General features: G+C 49.8%; 1 protein-coding gene across 1 annotated transcript in view; it reads left to right on the plus strand.

Annotated features, from left to right (window-relative positions):
- The window catches only part of ANKIB1 (ankyrin repeat and IBR domain containing 1), a 218,212-nt gene that overhangs the window by 156,395 nt on the left and 39,203 nt on the right, over window positions 1–22,614 (plus strand). The window contains exons 12-13 of the mRNA XM_082257819.1: window positions 960–1,046; window positions 21,832–21,898. Coding sequence (XP_082113945.1) covers window positions 960–1,046; window positions 21,832–21,898 — 154 coding nt within the window. The remainder of the gene's footprint in view (window positions 1–959; window positions 1,047–21,831; window positions 21,899–22,614) is intronic.

The raw sequence follows: 22,614 nt of genomic DNA on the forward strand, positions 1-22,614 counted from the left end.
GCCACTGCTATACTGACCTCTGAAAATGTATCCACTGCTGATCACTTTTCAGACTGCCGTCTTTCTGAAAGTCACCTAAAGTGCCTCATTCACACTGCCGCACTGCCATTCTAAATGGCACCCCAACACATCTTCTCAACAAACTTGTGTTGCTGCACATACAAAACAACATGCTAATGTACCTTGCTGTGCACTGCGCTGCTGAAAATGCTGCATGCACCTTTTTTCATGTATTTTGGTGGATGGATTGTATCTCAGCTGGTTCAGCAGTTGATCCTTCAGTCGACCAGTATAATCAGCCTGTTTGATTCTTTACATGTTATTTCTGGCGGCTATAGCCACTAGCAGTAATCATAGAGTTCTGCCGGCTGGGAAGGCTCCCTGCACCCACTGCCGACACTCTAGTGCTGCTGGAGACTCTCCCCCTTCAACACTGACTCTACTGATGGGAAAATCAAACAATTTTCTTTCCTTCTACCTGTGCTGGCTGGAAAGAAATCTCAAACTGGCGGCCCTCCATCTGTTGCAGAATTACAAATCCCTTCAACCCTCTGCCTATGGGAGTCATACTTGTAACTGCAAAGCATCATGGGATTTGTAGTTCCGCAACAGATGGAGGGCCACCGGTTTGACACCTGTGAATGGACTGGCGGCACATCCAAATAAATACACACACAGACAGCTTAGCATGCATGGCATTGAGTAAAGGTGAGTTCAGAATTTGTTAAATGTCCATAGCCGTGACACAGGTGCATTATAATAATCACCCCAGAGAATGAGGATGACAGCCCTGGAACATTCACCTTTAAGAACAAGTAAGCGGTGGCGGCTTCCTAGATTTTATTCTAATCCCCTTTAATGCTCTCATTTGACACTGTTATCTGAATGTATTTTAATGGATAACTATGCAAAGGATGTTACTGTGTGTCTTGTTTTATAGTTGTTTTCTTTGTTTCTAGGCAGAGAAGAAGCATAAAAGATTCCAGGAACTGGACAGGTTTATGCACTATTATACACGGTTTAAAAACCATGAACACAGCTACCAGGTAACCTTCTAATTTAAACCATTTTTAAAGGATAAAAAAAACTATAACAAAGATGCCTCCTCATCCGCTTTTATTGTACAATTAATCCCTGTTCATTAACATACTTGTAGTAGGACAGAGCAGAGGGATGACCTCATCAGAGTGCTGCTGCTTCTTTATTGCCAGTCCTGTAGATGGCTTGGATTGTACTGCTGAAATGAAGGGAAGAAATTAGGGCTCCAATATATGGCTATGCTTTGTGGAAGAGGTGTCTTGATCACAGGAGGGGCTGGATAGAATTACAAATTTTTTACGAGGGGTCTTTAAAAAGTTTCCACACTTTTCTATAGTTAATAGAGTTTTAATAAATGTGGAAACCTTTTGAAGAACCCTCATACTAATATATCTAAAGTTTAGATATATATGTATCTAAACAGAAGAAAGCAGAACAGATACTAGCACCTAGGGCAGGGGTCCTCAAACTTTTTAAACAGGGGGCCAGTTCACGGTCCTTCAGACACTGTTGGGGGCCGGACTATAGTTTGAAAAAAAATATGAACAAATTCCAATGCGCATATTTTATTTGTAGTGCACAAAAAAACAATACAATATTTATTGTTTTATTTATTTATATATATATATATATATATATATATATATATATATATATATATATATATATAACCACAGCGTGCCCCCTTTCGATGCCAGAGTGTCCACAGCGTGCCCCCTTTCGATGCCAGAGTGTCCACAGCGTGCCCCCTTTCGATGCCAGAGTGTCCACAGCGTGCCCCCTTTCGATGCCAGAGTGTCCACAGCGTGCCCCCTTTCGATGCCAGAGTGTCCACAGCGTGCCCCCTTTCGATGCCAGAGTGTCCACAGCGTGCCCCCTTTCGATGCCAGAGTGTCCACAGCGTGCCCCCTTCGATGCCAGAGTGTCCACAGCGTGCCCCTTTTCAATGCCAGAGTGACCCCAGCGTGCCCCCTTTCAATGCAAAGCGACCAGCGTGCAGAGACTACCAGAGAGACCAGTGCACTTACCTGCTGTGGCGGGCGGCTTCTCCTTAGTCCCCCGCGTCTCGAGTCCTTCCGCCTCCACCCCGGCCAATGCCATGGGTTCGCCTTTTGGCCAATCTGATTGGCCTGGAGGAGGATCCATGTGACAATAGAGAATTTTCATTTGCTATTGTCACACAAATGGGTGGGCTAGGGCGCAGTGCTCTGCGCCCCGGGTCCACCCTTTTCTGAAGCATATTACAGCTTCAGTGAGTGACCGTCAGTCAGCCCTATGCCGATCCCGGCCGGCGGACCGGGTTCAGGACCCTGGCCGGCCGCATGCGGGCCGTAGTTTGAGGACCCCTGACCTAGGGTATTTGCCTGGGGTCCCAGGGGAGCATGCAGAGCTAGGCATGCCTATGTGTCCATAAGAAAAAAGAAAACAAAATATATCCGGGAGTTCTACACTATTCACACATCAAAGAGATCCTATCCCCTATAATATTGGGGGGGGGGGGTGTAATCAAAATGCAAATATCATTATTGTAAAACAAAAAAAGAGAAAGGATAAGACACACCTCTAAAAAGTTTTACTGTTCGTCCAAATCAGAAATCAGGCTAATAGAACAATTTGACAGCATCGGATCCCACCGACCCCTAAAGAAACCTCCCCTAAACCCACTTCACTCAACTAAACATACCCCTAACTCACTAAAATACCTAACACAACACCCCACTCATAAAAGGGGTACTCCCCTGGGAACTGGTGTAAGACCCCCCCCCCCCCAGATCTAACTGCCTAACAGCCTGTCACAACCATACCACCACAAATAAGAAGGATGATACAATGACCGGTCAATATCCTGAGAGGCAAGAACCTCACCTTAAAAACACAGTGAATGAGGTGCTTGAGCTCTACAAGGTAAAGACCAAATCCGGACGGAGGCAGCAAAAAATATGAACAGTGCGGAGCTCAATAAAAAAGCCAGGGAGAATGTAAGTGATCATCCCTGAAAATAAACCAAATCCTATGGACCATTGCAATCAGACACAAAAGCTTGCTGATATATTGACCCTAGTGCAGATGTGCAGCCACAGAATTCATGTAAGCTGTGAGTAATCACATGACCTGGAGAGTAATGTTGGTTTATCAAATAAAAAGACTAGATAAATGTACATCGATCATATGATCGTTCACCATAGATGTCCCAGCTTGTGGAAATCACACCAGCACGGACCAGGGAGAGGATATAAACAGAGCGTCCAGTCCTTGGTACTTGAGGGTATATTACATGCATAGACTCTCATTTTACGCCTTTAGCACTGGGGTGGTCCCAAAGGTTGAGAAACCCAGACCCCTTTGCAGCATACAGCCAATATGACCATTCACACAACCACCTAGGGTCTTTAAGAGATGCAGTATTTACGATCCTCGACCCATTTAATTGGTCTCATTCAGTGCTGTGTTGTGTCTTATGTTTGTCTCCTGAGGAGGTGATTGATAGTAAGCAGGCTCCCATTGTAGTGCCGGGTTAGGTGGTCATCCGGTAAATACGATGGTCATGATGGTAGTAGCCGCTCCCACTGTGTGCTGCAATCTCGGATAGTCTAGACAGGTGTACCCCGGGGGTATAACGCTAGGTGAAGTCGTGCGGCAAGGCAGGGAGGACGGGGCTCATCCCTACACCATCCCTGTGTCATCGACCAACATTACTCTCCAGGTCATGTGATTACTCGCAGCTTACATAAATTCTGTGGCTGCACATCGGCACTAGGGTCAATATCCCAGCAAGCTTTTGTGTCTGATTGCAATGGTCCATAGGATTCGGTTTATTTTCAGGGATGATCACTTACATTCTCCCTGGCTTTTTTGTTGAGCTCCGCACTGTTCATTTTTTTGCTGCCTCCACCCGGATTTGGTCCCTACCTTGTAGAGCTCAAGCACCTCATTCAGCCATTGTGGTTTTAAGGTGAGGTTCTTGCCTCTCAGGGTGTTGACCGGTCATTGTATCATCCTCCTTTTCTCTTACGTCCTCCGACAGTCGCCGCCTCTTCATATTCGTCACAATGGGGTAATTGACCTTTCTCCGTAGGAGTAGCTAGGCAACAGAATATGTCAATATTAAAGCTTTTAACATATCCCACCCCCAGGGGGTGGTCCCCTCAGTCAATACCCTCCTGCTTCCTGTTCCATACCTCAGTTTCAATGTCTAGCTGTTAGGAGTTAGCTGGCTGTTTCTGTGCTGGGGCATTTTGTCTCAGCCTTTATCTTCTTTTTGATTTTATTTGAGTTTTTTTTTCTCTCTCTTTACTTAGCTGTTACTTTTGTCAGCATTAGTTAGTTCTTCTGATGAAGAAGATCATGCGGGCTGGGTCTCGGGCTGGCCCCCCTGGTCGCAGGTTGTGGGCCAGTGGCTTCCCAGCCTGCCATCGAGCATTCAGTCAGGTATTTTTTCCTGGCATTGGTGAACGACCCATCCCTGTTCGCTGCAGGGATGCTGTGGTGAGGTGGCTACCTCACTGGACGCCATGCGGTTTCGCACCGCAGTTCTGCTGCGTCTTGGCTGCGACTCTCCCTGTCACATGTGCAGTGGCTTGATCGCTTGTGCAGGTTCCCCACGCCATTCAGAAGGTAAGTGTACTCTGTGTGGGGACCTGTCTGTTTAGTGGGTGTCAGTCTGGGACTGTGTAACCCTGCATGTCTGTTCAGACTGTGGGACTCCCTGTCTGGATGCTGCTGTGGGCTGCAAGGAGGGGGGCTGTGATACACTGTTTTGTGTTACTAACTGTGTGATTTCTCTGTGTGACATGCTATATGTTGTAGGGCATGCTGTGGTACATGTTTTGTGCAACATGTGGCGGCCGCTGCTGCGGTCCGCCATTTTAATGTTAACTACAGGCTTATGAGGGCTTCTCCTATATGCTGGGAGCAGCGGTTTTGGCGCCAAACGCCGCCATTTTGGCGGCGATCGCTCCGGCCTCATGTAGTACTGCATTTACCTCCTCCCCCAGCGGCCATTTTCTTGTAGCCTTCCATAGGCTTTATAGGAGCGGCTTCTGGTGCATCACTTCCTTTTCCCTGGGCACACCGATCGATACAGCAGCAGCAGTTATCTCTCCAGGTTTTTATCCTCCTTAGTCCTGTGTCCTTGCCTAAGTTTGTAGTTTTCCCTGTGGGGGTCGACTTGTGCAGGTGTGTGTGTGCGGTGGGCTGCGCTCGCTGCGCTTTTAAAGGGGCAGTTACCCTTTTTTTCTCCTACACACTTCTGGGGGCATGGATTCTCAGGAAAGCTAATTTCCTCCCCCTTTACTGGGTGATCAAGGGGCTGCTGCTGTTTCCCCTGAGGGGGGCGATTTGGCCACAGTTGTGGCTAACCTGGCTGCTCAGGTGCAAATGCTTGTGGCTGCTCAATCCACTAAATGGCCCAGAGTTTCAATATCCTCTGATTCAGAGAGCGAAGTTGATGGGGCTGTTATGGCTGGGGTCCCCTTATCGGGGTCCCGTTCGTCCCTGGACTTTGCAGGGTCGGAGGGGGATGCAGAGGTTGAGGGGGTTGATGATTCTCCCCCTGGCTCGTCTGAAGAGCTTGCAATCATGGATGAATTGGTTGCTTCTATCAAACAAACGCTGCATTTGCAGGATGAACCGTGTCCATCTGCCGTTCTGGCTTCTTATGGGACACAGCGGAGGCGCAAAACATCGCAGGTTTTTCCTTGTACTGAGGATTTTCAGCGCGCTGTTAGTGAACAATGGCGCAATCTAAAGAAACCTTTTGCTGTGCCGAGTAGGTTCAAGCTGCGTTATCCCTTCACACCCACCACTGATGAACGTTGGTGTGTGCCGCCTCCGGTGGATCACGCGGTGGCGGTTTTGAATAAATCTACTGCGATTCCGGCAGAGGATACCCCGGTGTTCCGGGACCCTACGGACAGGAGACTGGAGTCTCTGGCCCATCATACTTACTCGGTTACCGGTTCCATGCTAAAAGCTATTTTTGCTTCCCTTATGGCAGCTCAGGCTGTCGCGGATTGGACGCAAGTACTCAGGCGCGTCCTGGTGGCTGATTCTGCCCCGCCGACGACTTTGGCAATGGTGGATCAGATCCATCAGGGGGTCATGTATTTGTGTGATGCGGAATTGGATGTAATTCCTTTGGCTGCGCGTGTGCACAGCGTGGCGGTGTTGACACGCCGTTTGATTTGGCTAAAATGTTAGTCTGTGGACCAATCGTCTCGCAAGACTTCGGCTAATTTGCCCTATTCAGGATCTATTCTTTTTGGCGATTCACTGGATACGCTGATTAAGGGGATCTCTGGGGGTAAGAGCACGCTCTTGCCCCAATCTCACAAGGCTAAGGGCGCTCAAGGTAAGAAGCACGCTTCGTTTAGGCCCCCTCAGGGGTCCTTTCGTGCCTTTCGGTCGCACTATAAGGGCAAACCCTTCAAGGGTCAAGGCTCCCAAAAGAAACCGTGGGCAGGTAAGCAGAAGTCCGGCCAGTCCGGTTCCGCTGCCCATAACAACGCGGCCTAGAGGGACGCCCTCACCCAGTTCTGGGGGGACGTTTGCTCGGTTTTCTTCAACCCTGGCTGGCCCGCGTTCGGGACAGGTGGGTTCAGGAGATCGTTCGATCCGGGTACAAGATCGAGTTCCTGTCTCGGCCGGCGAGCAGGTTTTTTCCCTCAAACCTTCAACTGTCTCCGGAGCGTTTGCGGGATCTGCACCTGGTGGTGCAGGACCTGCGGGCTCAGGGAGTGGTGGTTCCGGTGTCTCATCGGGATAGATTTCGGGGGTTTTATTCAAATCTGTTCACTGTGCCCAGAAAGGAGGGCAAGGTACGTCCAATTCTGGACTTGAAAGCTCTGAACCGCTTTGTGCGGGTTCGCAAGTTCCGCATGGAATCCCTGCGCTCGGTGGTGGCTGCTCTAGTTCCAGGAGAATTCATGGCCTCCATCGACTTGAAGGATGCGTACCTACACATCCCCATTTTCGAGGGTCACCAAAGGTACCTTCGTTTTGCCATTGCGGAGGATCATTATCAATTCGTGGCGTTACCCTTCGGTCTCGCTTCGGCTCCGTGGGTTTTCACCAAGGTGCTTGCACCGGTTCTGGCCTTACTGAGAGCCCAGGGTATCTCAATCCTGGGGTATCTGGACGACATTCTGGTTCGGTCTGCGACCAGTCAGGGTCTGGTGAAGGACCTGTCTGTCACGATGCAAACTCTGCAGGAGTTTGGTTGGACGATAAACTTTCCAAAATCGACGCTGTGCCCGTCGGTTCGTCTTCCTATCTGGGTATGATTCTGGATTCGGTTCAGGCAAGAGTCTTCCTACCGGAAGACAAGCTCAAAACGCTTCAGGACGAAGTCAGATCCCTTCGGGAAATTCCGTGCTCTTCCCTTCGGACGGGCATGAGGTGTTTAGGTTTGATGGTCTCGGCTTTCGAGGCGATTCCATTCGCCCAGTTTCACACGAGGGATCTCCAGGCGGAGATCCTGTCCAGGTGGGACGGGCGACCACAATCTCTGGATCTTCAGATATCGTTGAGTCCTCGCACGAGAAGCAATCTTCTGTGGTGGCTGCAGTCCCCGGCGGTGTCGGGGGGCAAGTCCTTTTGTCCGCTTTCGTGGACGGTGATCACCACGGATGCCAGCCTGTCGGGCTGTGGTGGTGATCTGGGCGTTCTATCCGCCCAGGGAACTTGGTCGGAGGAGGAATCTTCCTTTCCGATCAACATTCTGGAGTTGCGGGCGATAAATCTTTGCCTTCAACGCTGGACGGACAAGCTTTAGGGCTGTCCGGTTCGGGTTCAGACAGACAATGCCACAGCGGTGGCCTACATCAACCACCAAGGGGGCACCAGGAGTGCTTGAGCGGCTCGGGAAGTGGCCGACATTCTGTCTTGGGCCGAGACGCACGTCCCGGCGATAACGGCAGTTCACATTCCAGGGGTGGACAACTGGCAGGCGGATTATCTGAGCCGCCAGACTCTGGACCAGGGGGAATGGTCGCTCCACCCGGAGGTCTTCCAGATGTTGTGCGCGAAGTGGGGTCTTCAGGATGTGGACCTATTCGCGTCTCGTCTGAACAACAAGGTGGGAAGGATCGTGGCAAGGACGCGCGATCCTCGGGCAGACGCGTCAGACGCGTTAGTGGCTCAATGGCATCAGTATCGGCTGGTGTATGCATTCCCACCAATTCAGTTGCTGTCCCGGTTCCTTCGCAGGTTGTCCTCGGAACCAAAAACGGTGATTCTGGTGGCGACAGACTGGCCTCGCCGGTCTTGGTACGCAGACCTCGTGAATCTGGCGGTCGACGCTCCATGGCGTCTGCCTCTTCGGGAAGATCTTCTGTCTCAAGACTGGACCAGCGTTTGGCGTTGGCCACGATTAAGGGTCAGATTTCTGCTCTGGCCGTTCTTTTTCAACGCCCTGTGGCGTCCAATTCTCTGGTTGGCACCTTTGTTCAAGGGGTGCGACACCTGGTCCCTCCTAGGAGGGAGCCTTTGCCTCCATGGGACTTGAACCTTGTTCTGTCCGTGTTACAACATGCTCCTTTTGAAAAAATCAGGGAGATCTCGTTGCCTCTGTTGTCCAAGAAGGTCGCTTTTTTGGTGGCGATCACTTCGGCTCGCAGAGTTTCGGAGCTGGTGGCTTTGTCCTGCAGATCTCCGTATCTGGTACTCCACTTGGATAAGGTGGTCTTGCGACCTGATCCTTCTTTTCTTCCGAAAAGGATTTCGGAATTTCACCTCAATGAGGACATTGTCTTGCCTTTGCTTTGCGCGGAGCCTAAGCATCCGAAGGAGGTGGCATTACATTCTTTGGATGTTGTTAGGGCGATCAGGGTTTACCTGAATTCGACAAAATCCTTCCGCAAGACGGATTCTCTCTTTGTCCTTCCTGAGGGACCTCGGAAGGGCATGGCGGCGTCGGCTTCTACCATCGCCAAATGGATCAGACAGACCATTGAGCAGGCATATGCTTTTGAAGGGGAAAGTTCCTCCTATGCCTGTGAAGGCGCACTCTACTAGATCTCTGAGTACGTCTTGGGCCTGTCATCATCGGGCTTCTGTGGCCCAGGTGTGTAAGGCGGCGACTTGGTCGTCCGTTCACACCTTCTCAAAGTTTTACAAAGTGGATGTTCAGGCATCGGCGGATGCTTCCTTTGGCCGCAAGGTTCTTAGTGCGGCAGTACCTTAAGGTCCCTTGTTTTTGGGCCCTTGGCTGTTTGGGGTGTTTTTTTTTTTTATCCCTAGGTTTTTTGTTCTTCCTGGGTTGTTGCTCCTGTTGAGCAAAGTTTTTTTCATGCTGCCCAGCTGGTTTCCTTCCTTTGGTAAGGTTACCTTCTCTGATGTGGAGACTGCGTTGCCTTAGGCGCGGCTGCGTTTCCCACCCCTCATGTTTGCACTGCTTTGGGACGTCCCCATTGTGACAAATATGAAGAGGCGGCGACTGTCGGAGGACGTAAGAGAAAACGGAATTTTTGTAAAATCTTACCTGTAAAATTCCTTTCTCTGAGTGCTCCGACAGTCGCCGCCCCCGCCCCTCTTTTGGGGTTTGTTTATGTACTCTACTGCTATTCTACTGAAACTGAGGTATGGAACAGGAAGCAGAAGGGTATTGACTGAGGGGACCACCCCCTGGGGGTGGGATATGTTAAAAGCTTTAATATTGACATATTCTGTTGCCTAGCTACTCCTACGGAGAAAGGTCAATTACCCCATTGTGACGAATATGAAGAGGCGGCGACTGTCGGAGGACTCAGAGAAAGGAATTTTACAGGTAAGATTTTACAAAAATTCCGTTATTTGTGGTGGTATGGTTGTGGCAGGCTGTTAGGCAGGTAGGAGGGGGCTCCTGGGGGGCGTCTTAAACCTGGTCCCACGGGAGCACCCTTATGAGTGGGCTGTTGTGTTAGGTATTTTAGTGAGTTAGGGGTATGTTTAGTTGAGTGAAGTGGGTTTAGGCGAGGTTTCTTTAGGGTCGGTGGGATCCGATGCTGTTCAGTGGCTCTATTAGCCTGATAATACATTTTTAGAGGTAACTACATGGTGTGTCTTATCCTTTCTCTTTTTTTGTTTTACATTTATGATAAAGCCAGGCATGCCACTGCAGTCGGCCCATAATTCTAAATATTCACATAAAAAAGTCCATGACTGTGGGTCAGTAAAGCTAAATGTGCAGGTAAAATACATAGGGGGTCGTTCCATACCAGCATACCAGCTGCGTGGTATGCTGTGGTTGCTGGTGTGCGCTCTGAACAGAGCAGTGTGGATGCGTTGCACTATTTTTTTTTTTTTCAACTTTATTAAAAGGACATTTCATTCTTCTCCAGCACTGCAGCACATTACAATGCTGTGTAATATGTCGCAACACTCTGCGCTGAAAAGTAGAGCATGTCCTACTTTTTTTTTTTTTTTTCATCAGCACGAAGTGGTGTATACTGAACTGATAGGACTCGAATAAAATAGCCTTTTTTATGCATTGGGACTGCTTTGGGCAAGGCTGCTCACTGCTGCCCAACGCATAAGGTGTAAATGGGTCTTAAATGTAACCATTCTTGCCTGTCGAATAATTTTTTAAATCTTTTCAGCCAGTATTGTGATTCAATTACACTAGCCAGACAGCGTAGCCAGGTCGGGGACTTGGCATTTTCTCTGCGGCAGGTAAACAATACAGATTGGTCAACATGCTGCCCCCCTGGTCTGTTTTCAGAGAATAGTGGAATATTGCCACACTAATGAGATCATGACTCTGCTCCCTCCTGTCAGTAGGTTGCCAGCATTAGAGGGACAGCACTTTGCAGTGCAGGAAACTTATACAAAGACATACTTAGATACTTGTGGCATATTCAAAAACACATTTCAGGATTTCTGGTAATGCATAACTAGGTTAAATGGTGTTTGTAATATGTTTCTGGTGTTCAGCTTCACCTTTGTATAAATAAATGCACATACTTTTGCTGGTAAAAAAAATGTGCATTTTTTTTTTTCTGGAGCCTGCAGAGCATGACGCCCACAATCAGCAGATCGCAGGTGCAATGCCAGGCTCCTGCAGACTCTCAGTAAAGCTGTTTGCTTGGTCCTCCCGTATGAGCAGGAAAAATCAATGAACTAGAAGAGCACTCACCAGAGCCCTCACAGTTCATTGCGAACTACAAGCCATCAGCTCAGAAATCTGAAAATGAATGACACAGCTGTGTGGGCGGAACCCCTCATGGCTGCACCCCTTTTAATTGTGACCGTTAAAACAGGGGATCTGAGCGGGCGCAGGCAGGTGTTCTTTGCTAACATGTTACACCCTAAATACAAATGTAACATGTTACCAAAGGTGAACTTATTCTTTAAAGCAGGGCTCGACAAACCCCAGGCGGGTTACACTGCGGCAGGTGTCTTGTCGCCAGACATCCCAAGTCTCCTGCGAGGTGCGGGAGTCTCTCACATGCGGGCTGCAGCTCCCTGACACCCGCAAGTGCCACTCCCGCACTTTGCAGGAAACTTGGGATGTCTGGCCGATAGAACGGTGTCGGTCAGCTGTGACAGAACGGAGCCGATGCTTCCTGTATAGATCCGTCTCCATCCTGTCACAGGCGGAGTGATATCAAATGCACTCCGCCTGTGAGAGGAGAGAAACAGGAAGCATCGGCTTTGCATGCTTCCTCTGGCGACACTCCTCGCACTTGCTGCCAGCGTTTCCCACCAGCAGTACCAGCCAGGAGTACCCACAGCAGTACCAGCCAGTAGTACCCAAAGTAGTACCAGCCAGTAGTACCCAAAGTAGTACCAGCCAGCAGTACCCACAGTAGTACCAGCCAGCAGTACCCACAGTAGTACCAGCCAGCAGTACCCAAATTTGATTGCAAAAGTGAAACTACACTTTTAAAACTATTCAATAATAAACTAAAATTAAAATCCTTTTATCGTCTTAAACCTCTTAATATGATTTTTAAAAGTAATTTGCAAAATGTTTTAAATGTGCAGCTTTCATTTTAAAATAATACCTGAATAATGATCCTGCCATAAAAGAAGCCCATTGCTCAGGTACTTCTTTTTATGGTGTGACAAACCTCAGTCCCTGTAATGCGATTCCTGTCCAACGTAGTCACCCTGTCACGTAGAGACTAAGGGCAGCCATGGCGATGCTCATTGCATGCCATGTTCCACTGCTGTAATTGTCAGGAAGTCTGCCTGAAGCATAGATGTGCAGCTAACCCTGGAATGCAAGGAGACCATAAAAGGCTGCAGGAGATGGGCAACACTGAAAGAAGAAGGATTAACTTGCCTATAGGGCACTTAAACCCCCCTCCTGCCAGGGCCAATTCTCCGCTTTCAGCGCTGTTTCACTTTGAATGACAATATCGCAGTCATGCAACACTGTACCCAAATGAAATTTTTTTTTTTTTTTTTCAAACCGAGCTTTCTTTTGGTGGTATTTAATCACTACTGGGGTTTTATTTTTTGCTGAACAAACAATAAAAGCCTGAAAAATGTAAAAAAAACAAAAAACAAACAGTTCTTATGGTTTGTTATAAAATTTCGCAAACCGGAAACTTTTCTCCTTCTTTGATGTGCGCTGATGAGGCAGCACTGATAGGCTGCACTGTTGGACACTGATAGGCTGCACTGTTGGGCACCGATATGCGACAGTGAACACTGATGAGGTGGCACTGATAAGGCAGCACTGATAGATGGGTACTGATGGGTGGCACTGAAGGGCACTAATAGGCAGCACTTATGGGCACTAATAGGTGGCACTGATGGGCAATTATAGGCACTGATAGGTGGCACTAGTGGGTACTGGCAGATGGCACTGGTAGGTGGCGCTGGTGGGCACTGGTAGGTGGCAATGGTGTGTGACACTGGTGGGCACAATTTGCCCTCTCCTCTTCGGGACCGATGTCCCTCTGACAGCAGCCGGCTATCAGTTTTTTTTTTTCTCCTCACACTGACAGGATAAAAAACCAGCTGATCGCCGGCTGCTGTTTACTTCACATGATCAGCTGTCATTGGCTGACAGCTGATCATGTGGTAAGGGGGTGCAGGGAGCGCGCAGGCCACTCGTGCACGAGAGGACATCAATGTACGCCCTCCCGGCATTTAAGGTCCGTGCTGTAGCCCTCTTTCGGCTAAAGCATGGGCAGCAAGTAGTTAAAAAAAAAAAAGTGATGAAAATAGTATTTTGTTAAAGAATAATGCCCTTGGTTTAATGAGCAGTGCTTTAGTAAACAAAATATCATTCAGATAGGGTTTAAATCTATTTTAAAGCTGAACTCTGGGCACAAAACTCTGTTTAGATATATTCCTCAATAGCCACAAAGGGTATACAGTAATCCCGCGCTCCATCGCGGTTCAGTTTTTGCGGTCCCGGTAATTCGCGTTTTTTTTTGTAATGTTATTTTACTATATAAATCATTAAAAATGAAATATTTTTGTGTTTTCCATAGCTCTTGCTATGTTTCTTAGTATCTTTTATGTGTTTAAATGAGTTTCTATTGTTTTAAAAGTGTGTTTAAAGACCTTAAAATGCTTTTCTCTTACGTCCTCCGACAGTCGCCGCCTCTTCATATTCGTCACATATGGGTATTAGACTTTGCTCCGAAGGAGTAGCTAGGCAACAGAATATGTTAACAATAAAGCTTTAACATATCCCACCCTCAAGGGGTGGTCCCCTCAGTCAATACCCTCCTACTTCCTGCAACCATATCTCAGTTTTAATGTCTAGCTTGTCAGGAGTGGCTGGCTCTCTCTGTGCTGGGACTTTTTGTCCCAGACTCTTTCTTCTTTTTGATATTTTGTTTGAGTTTTCTCTCTACCTTTACTTAGCTGTTGTTTTTGTCAGCATTAGTTAGTTCTTCGGACGAAGAGGATCATGCGGACTGGGTCTCGGGCTGATCCCCCTGGTCGCAGGTCGTGGGTCAGTGGCTTCCCAGTCTGCCATCGAGCGTTCAGCCAGGTAACGCTCCTGGCACGGTGAACGACCCATCCCTGTTCGGTGCAGGGATGATTGGTGAGGTGGCTACCTCACCGGACGCTGTGCGGTTTCTGAACCGCCATTGTGTGCGTCTTGAGTAGCGACTCTCCCTGCCTCATGTGCAGCGGCTTGTTCGCCTGTGCGGGTTCCCCACGCCATGTGAGGTAAGTGTATCTATGTGGGGACCTGTCTGTCTGGGGGGGTCTCAGTCTGGGACTGTGTAACCTGCCTTTAATCACACTGCTTGTCTCCCTATCTCTCGGCTGCATGCTGTGGGCTGCAAGGGGGGGGGGGAGCTGTATGACACTGAGTATGTCAGGCTGGGCAGTGTGAGGAGCTGTGTGCTGTGGGGCATGTTTTTAATGGCATGTTGGGGCATATACAGCGATCGCTGCGGCGATCTAACATGTATCCATATTATGGGATGATATTGTGTGTGATTTTATGCACTGTGGAGCGGCGATTTCGGCGCCAAACGGCGCCATTTTACCGGCGCCCGCTCCGGCCGCATGGTTTACATGCACGGCGGCCATTTTCTTGTAGCCTCCATAGGCTTACATAGAGCGCCCTGGCAGCATCACTTCCTCTCTCCTGGAAGCACCGATCGAGGCAGCAGCAGCAGCGGAGTCTCCTCAGGTTTTATCCTTCTATTCCTGTGTTCCATTGCCTGTATTCAGTCTGTATATTCCCTGTGGGGGTCTCATTGTGCCTGAGTGTGGTGCGGTGGGCTGCGCTTGCCGCGCTTGCTGTAAGGGGGCAGTTAACCCTTGGTTGTCTGGCATACAGGGGCAATGGATTCTCAGGAGGGCAAATTTCCCACAGTCTTGGTGGAAAGCCAGGGGACCGCTGTTTCCCCCCCAGGGGGGGATTTGGCCACTATTGTGGCTGGCCTTGCTGCACAGGTGCAAATGCTGGTGGCTGCTCAATCTACTAAACGGCCCAGAGTTGCTCTGTCCTCTGATTCTGAGGGTGAAGGTGATGGGGCTGTTCTGGCGGGGACCCCCCTATCGGGGTCCCGCTCCTCTCTGGATCTAGTGGGGTCTGAGGTAGAGGCTGAAGTTGAGGGGGTTGATAATTCTCCCCCTGGCTCGCCTGAAGAGCTTGCAATCATGGATGAGTTGATTGCTTCCATTAAGCAGACGCTACGTTTGCAGGACGAGGTGTGTCCCCCAGCTGCCTTGGCGGCTTATGGGACGCAGAGAAAACGCAGGACGCCGCAGGTCTTTCCCTGCAATGCTGATTTTCAGCGCGCTGTTAAGGACCAATGGCGCGATTTGCGCAAGCCTTTTGCGGTACCAAGTAAATTTAAGCTGCGTTATCCTTTCTCGCCTGCCACTGATGAACGGTGGTGTGTGCCTCCGCCAGTAGATCATGCTATTGCGGTTTTGAACAAAGCCACTGCGATCCCGGCAGAGGGATCCCCTATTTTCCGTGATGCCACGGATAGGAGACTGGAGTCTCTTGCCCGTCATACTTATTCTGTTACGGGTTCTATGCTTGAGGCTCTGTTTGCTTCTCTCATGGCGGCCCAGGCGATCGCAAGTTGGACGCAGATGCTTAGGCGCGTCCTAGTGGCCGATTCGGCCTCAGCGGCGACCCTGGATATGGTGGATCAGATCCACCAGGGTGTCATGTATCTGTGTGATGCGGACCTGGACCTGATTCCGTTGGCCGCGCGTGTGCACAGCGTGGCGGTGTTGTCTCGCCGCCTGGTTTGGTTGAAATGTTGGTCGGTGGACCAATCTTCACGTAAAACCTTAGCCAATCTGCCTTATGATGGGTCTCGCCTTTTTGGGGAGTCCCTGGATGTGTTGATTAAGGGGATTACTGGGGGTAAGAGCACTCTCTTGCCCCATTTCCCCAAGGCTAAGGGGGCTTCTGGGAAGAAGCATGCTAATTTTCGGCCCCCTCAGGGGTCCTTTCGTGCCTTTCGGCCGCACTACAAGGGCAAACCGTTCAAGGGCCAGGGCTCTCAGAAGAAGCCCTGGTCTGGAAAACAGAAGTCCGGCCAATCCGGACCTGCGGCCCATAACAGTTCGGCCTGAAGGGGCGCCCTCACCCAGTTTTGGGGTGGGGGGACGCTTGCTCGGTTTTCTTCAGCCCTGGTTGGCCCGTGTGCGGGACAGATGGGTTCTGGAAATCGTTCGATCTGGTTACAAGATCGAGTTTCTCTCTCGGCCAGAGAGCAGATTTTTTCCCTCAAATCTACAACTGTCTCCAGAGCGCCTGCGGGATCTGCGCCTGGCGGTGCGGGACCTGAGGGCTCAGGGAGTGGTGGTTCCGGTGCCTCATCGGGACAGATTTCGGGGGTTTTATTCCAATCTGTTCACTGTGCCCAGAAAGGAGGGCAAGGTTCGTCCAATTCTGGACTTGAAAGCTCTGAACCGCTCTGTGCGGGTTCGCAAGTTTCGCATGGAATCCCTGCGCTCGGTGGTGGCTGCCCTGGTTCCGGGGGAATTCATGGCCTCCATCGATTTGAAGGATGCGTATCTTCACATCCCCATATTCGAGGGTCATCAGAGATACCTTCGATTTGCCATTGCGGAGGATCACTACCAGTTCGTGGCGTTGCCCTTTGGGCTCGCCTCGGCTCCGCGGGTCTTCACCAAGGTGCTTGCACCGGTTCTGGCATTATTGAGAGCCCAGGGCATTTCTGTCCTGGGGTATCTGGACGACATTCTGATTCGGTCTGCGACCAGTCAGGGTCTGGAGAAGGACCTGTCTGTCACGATGCAAACTCTGCAGGAGTTCGGTTGGACGATAAATGTTCCAAAGTCGACTCTGAGTCCGTCGGTTCGTCTTCCCTATCTGGGAATGATACTGGACTCGGTGCAGGCGAAGGTCTTCCTGCCGGAAGACAAACTCAGGACTCTTCAGGAGGAAGTCAGGTCCCTCAGGGACGTTCCGAACTCGTCTCTGCGGACGTGTATGAGATGTCTGGGATTGATGGTCTCGGCTTTCGAGGCGATTCCTTTCGCGCAGTTTCACACGCGGGGTCTCCAAGCGGAGATCTTGTCCAAGTGGGACGGGCGACCTCAATCTCTGGATCTTCAGATCTCGTTGAGTCATCGCACCAGGGAAAACCTCCTGTGGTGGCTCCAGTCCCCGTTGGTGTCCGGGGGCAAGTCGTTTCGTCCGATCTCGTGGACGATAATCACCACGGATGCCAGCCTGTCGGGCTGGGGTGGTGTTCTGGGCGTTCTGTCCGCCCAGGGGACCTGGTCGGAGGGGGAGTCTTCCCTCCCGATCAACATTCTGGAATTGCGTGCGATAAGGCTCTGTCTTCATCGCTGGACGGACCGGCTGCAGGGCTGCCCGGTTCGGGTGCAGACGGACAATGCCACGGCGGTGGCCTACATCAACCACCAAGGGGGCACCAGGAGTGCCCGAGCGGCTCGAGAAGTGGCCGACATTCTGTCTTGGGCCGAGACTCATGTCCCGGCGATAACGGCGGTTCACATTCCGGGAGTGGAGAACTGGCAGGCGGACTATCTGAGTCGCCAGACCCTGGATCAGGGGGAATGGTCTCTCCACCCGGCTGTCTTCCAGATGTTGTGCGCGAAGGGGGGTCTTCCAGATGTGGACCTGTTCGCGTCTCGCCTCAACTACAAGGTGAAGAGGTTCGTGGCAAGGACGCGCGACCCTCGGGCGGACGCGTCGGACGCGTTAGTGGCCCCGTGGCATCAGTACAGGCTGATGTACGCGTTTCCACCGATTCAGTTGCTGTCCCGGTTCCTTCGCAGGTTACACTCGGAACGCAGCACGGTGATTCTTGTGGCACCGGACTGGCCTCGCCGGTCCTGGTACGCAGACCTCGTGAATCTGGCGGTCGACGCCCCCTGGCGTCTGCCTCTTCGGGACGATCTACTGTCTCAAGGACCGATTTACCATCCTGCTTTACAGTCGCTGGCTTTGACGGCCTGGCTGTTGAGACCGAGGTCCTGAAGGAGAAGGGTCTCTCTCCAGAGGTTGTTCATACCTTGATCAACGCGAGGAAGTCTTCCTCGGGAAAGGTTTATTACCGTACTTGGAAGGCCTATTTTGCCTGGTGTGAGTCCAGGGGGTTTTCACCCCGCACGTACTCGGTTTCCCGTGTGCTGTCTTTCCTTCAGACGGGTGTCGATCAGCGTTTGGCGCTGGCTACGATAAAGGGTCAGGTGTCTGCGCTGGCCGTTCTGTTTCAACGTCCCGTAGCTTCCAACTCCTTGGTTGGCACTTTTATTCAGGGTGTGCGGCATCTGGTTCCTCCTAGGAGGGATCCCTTGCCCCCTTGGGACTTGTATCTAGTCCTGTCTGTGTTACAACGTGCTCCTTTTGAACAGATCAGGGAGATCTCGTTGTCTATGTTGTCCAAAAAGGTCGCCTTTTTGGTGGCGATCACTTCGGCTCGCAGAGTGTCGGAACTGGCGGCTTTGTCCTGCAAGTCTCCGTACCTGGTTGTTCATTTGGATAAGGTGGTCTTGCGACCTAATCCTTCTTTTCTGCCGAAACGAGTTTCGGAATTCCATCTTAACGAGGATATTGTTTTGCCTTCGTTGTGCACGAAGCCTAAACATCCTAAGGAGGTGAGATTGCATTCTCTGGATGTTGTTCGAGCGATTAGGGTTTACCTTAAATCGACTGAGTCTTTTCGGAAGACGGACTCCTTGTTTGTTCTTCCAGAGGGTCCTCGGAAGGGCATGGCGGCTTCCGCCTCTACCATTGCCAAATGGATCAGGCAGACCATTGAACAGGCTTATGCCTTGCAGGGGAAGGTTCCCCCTGTGCCTGTGAAGGCGCACTCTACTAGATCTCTGAGTACGTCTTGGGCCTGTCGTCATGGGGCTTCTGTAGCCCAGGTGTGTAAGGCGGCGACTTGGTCGACCGTGCACACTTTCACAAAATTCTACAAAGTAGATGTTCAGGCATCGGCGGATGCTTCCTTTGGCCGCAAGGTTCTTAGTGCGGCTGTTCCCTAGGGTCCCTTGTTGGGGACTCCTGGCTGTTGGGATAAGTTTTGTATCCCCTGGTTTTTTGTCTTTTCCTGGGTTGTTGCTCCTGTTGAGCACTTATTTTTGCTGTTGCCCAGCTAGTTCCTTCCTTTGGTAAGGTTCCTTTCTTTGATGTGGAGACTGCGTTGCCTTTCGGCGCGGATGCGTTTCCCACCCCTCATGTTTGCACTGCTTTGGGACGTCCCCATATGTGACGAATATGAAGAGGCGGCGACTGTCGGAGGACGTAAGAGAAAACGGAATTTTTGTAAAATCTTACCTGTAAAATTCCTTTCTCTGAGTCCTCCGACAGTCGCCGCCCCCGCCCCTCTTTTGGGGTTTGTATGTATACTCTACTGCTATTCCACTAAAACTGAGATATGGTTGCAGGAAGTAGGAGGGTATTGACTGAGGGGACCACCCCTTGAGGGTGGGATATGTTAAAGCTTTATTGTTAACATATTCTGTTGCCTAGCTACTCCTTCAGAGCAAAGTCTAATACCCATATGTGACGAATATGAAGAGGCGGCGACTGTCGGAGGACTCAGAGAAAGGAATTTTACAGGTAAGATTTTACAAAAATTCCGTTTTACACGTACAGTGACAGTAAAAAAATCATGCCTACAATGCATTTTAATAGGGTTTTTCTATTTCGTGGAATTTCACTTTTCGCGGCTGGGTCTGGAACGTAACCCCCCACAATGGAGGGGGGTTTACTGTAAACCTATTTTATTGTGCATCAAATACCTGTGCAAAACCAGATAATACCTTGTAAATGTAAAAGTGACACCATCACTGAGCTGAGGTGTACATAGCTTGTGAAAAGAGCAAAGCTGTGGAGAAACCCAACAGGCCCCACCCACTACAGGAGGGGGCGGAGACAAGACCAGTCACCCTGCACAAGGGGAGAGAGCAGCAGTGACCAGTCTTTATTACAGGACTCTACAGTAATAAGGAATAGATTTAACACTGGATTACTGCACAGATCTGGAAGAAACAGACATGATTCAAGTAAGGATACACATTGCTTTTGTGTTTGGACAATATTTGCATATCCCAGCGTTCAGCTTTAACCTTTTCACGGCTAGGTCCATACATCGTATGGACCTGACCGCGGGGGGTTTACACACATTTCTGGTGGCTGCAAGCAGACTCCTGCCTGTCAGGTGGAATAAGTCGGGCAGCTGCACTGCCGCCTGATTTGCTTCCCTACCCCATCCCCCGGTAATGTACCCTAACCTCCCTCTCCCGTGTGCGCCCCCTTTGCTATGTATCCTGGGCTCTGCTTTCCCATCTGCAGGCCTGGGACCAGCATAGCAAGTGCCTCTGGGTAGGAGGGAGGGAGCTGAGCGGAGTCGGGAAAGAATGGAATGCAATGTGATCTGCATTGCATAACATTCAGTGGAGCACAAGGGAGCCCTGGATGTCTCATTAAAGAGAACCTTTCGCTAAAAAAATCCCCTATGTGTTGTAAAAAAAAAACATTTTCTTTTTAAATTATAAAAAATTTAAGCTACTCCCAAGCACATAAAGTTCCCCCCCCCCCCCCCAAAAAAAAAACGTTAAGGCCCCCTAGCCTCACATAGACGCATGTAGAAACATAAGTGCACGCATCTGGGATGCCTATGCATGAAGACGTTGATTGCAATACACGTTGCCTATCGCTGGAGTGAGAGCAATATTACTAGCGCCAGACCTCCTCTGTAACGCTAAACTGATGACCTGTAGGGGGCTTTTAAAGCTTTACCTATGGAAAATATAGGATACCGAAGTTTGTTGCCATTTCATGGGCGCATGCAAATTTAAAAGAGTTGTAAAGTCGGAAGGTTTTTTTATCTTTATGCATGAAGATAAAAAAACCTTATGTGTGTAGCATCCTCGCCAGCACCCCTAATACTTACCTGAACCCGATCTCTGTCCAGTGATGTCCACGAGTCCCTCGGCCGTCCGGGACTTTCCCTCCTGATTGGCTGAGACACAGCAGCGGCGCCATTGGCTCTTACGGCTGCCAATCAAAGTCAGTTACCCAATCGGGAAAGAGATGGGGGCGGGGCTGAATGGCAGGTCCGTGTCTGAATAGACAGATGGAGCTGCAGCTCAGCTCTGGTGCCTCCATAGCAAGCTGCTTGCTGTGGGGGCACTCAATAGGAGGGAGGGGCCAGGAGCTGTAAACGGACCTGGGAAGAGGAGGATCCGGGGCAACTCTATGCAAATCCACTGCAACAGAGCAGGTAAGTATAACATTTTTGTTGTTTTTTAAGAAGAAAAAAAAATGAGACTTTATAATTACTTTAAGGTTTGACATGTCAGGTATCTATTTATTCCATGCAACCTCATCTTTTATATACTTCCAAGAAATTGGGTAATTTATTGCGTTTTTATGCCCTGAAATTATCCTTAGTATATTTTTTTATTGATATTTTACATTTCCTAGACTTTTTTGCAGTAATATCGTGTAAAACAAAAAAAAAATTGAAGCTCCCACGATTTTATCTTCAATAATGTTTGGGTGGTTTTATTTAAAGTTCAGGCCTAAGGCTGGGTTCACATGTATGCGTATTGGATGTATTTTGAACCGCACCCAGTTCGCATGACATGTGAGCCGGCATCCTTCTCTATGGAGCCGGGTCACATACCTGCATATCAAGTAAAAATTTGCACCTGAATCATCTGGGTAATAAAACCACACCGGACTCCTTTTAAAAATCGTGCTGAAAGCATGGCTGGACATATGTGAACCAAGCCTAAAATTATTTTTTAAACGTGTGCAAAAATAGCACTGGCAGCGAAAGGGTTAAACATTTGGGACAGTATATTCCTTGGATCGCCTGCTGTAGCTGTGGCATCTCACTTTGCTTTCTCTCTTTCCAGTTAGAACAACGTCTTATCAAAACAGCCAAAGAAAAGATGGAGCAGCTGAGCAGGGCCCTCGGTGAAAGTAAGTCCTGCCATTGATGATGTATGACAGTATGAAGAACAGCCAGGAATCTTACTTTGCTGCAGTCTTATTTGTTAATTAAGAGCACAGCCTAAGTAAAAGGCTAATTGCAATAAATAGTTACTGCCAAGAGTATATTAAATCTTTTTTTTTTTATATATATTATCCCTGCTATGTTTTATTAGTAGAATTCTTCTAGACAAAAACTGCCCTATACCTCCCAATCAGTGGCGGCTGGTGCATTGGTGGCGCAGGGGCACCGCCCCCCTATCCATGCGTTGGACTCCCTAATCTACATGAAGGGCGCCAGTCGCATGGAGTTCAATGGGGCTTTTTTTTTTTTTCAAGCATGTGATTAGAGCCAGAGGCTCTAATAGGCTAAAAAAAAGGGTGGGCTCGGGGCACAGAGCACTGCGCCCCGAGCCCACCCAGTTGTGTGACATTAGCGAATGAATATTCACTATTGTCACACAGATCCTCCTCCTGGCCAATCATGAAGCAGGTCCTGACACCCGTTTCCCGATTGGCCGAAAGGAGAAGCCATTCCATTGGCCATGGAGGAGACGCAGAAGACTGAGGGGAAAGAAGCCGAAGTCGCTGTTGCTGCTGCTGCCTGCACTCCCTCCACATGTCCAGGCAAGGTGAGTGAGCCGGCGATGGGGGGGGCGGGGGTTGTTTGGGGGGAGGGTGGGTATGGTGTGCGGCCTGGTGTGGTC

This window comes from Pelophylax lessonae, assembly GCF_965119305.1.
Source record: "Pelophylax lessonae genome assembly, chromosome: 5".
NCBI lineage: Eukaryota > Metazoa > Chordata > Amphibia > Anura > Ranidae > Pelophylax > Pelophylax lessonae.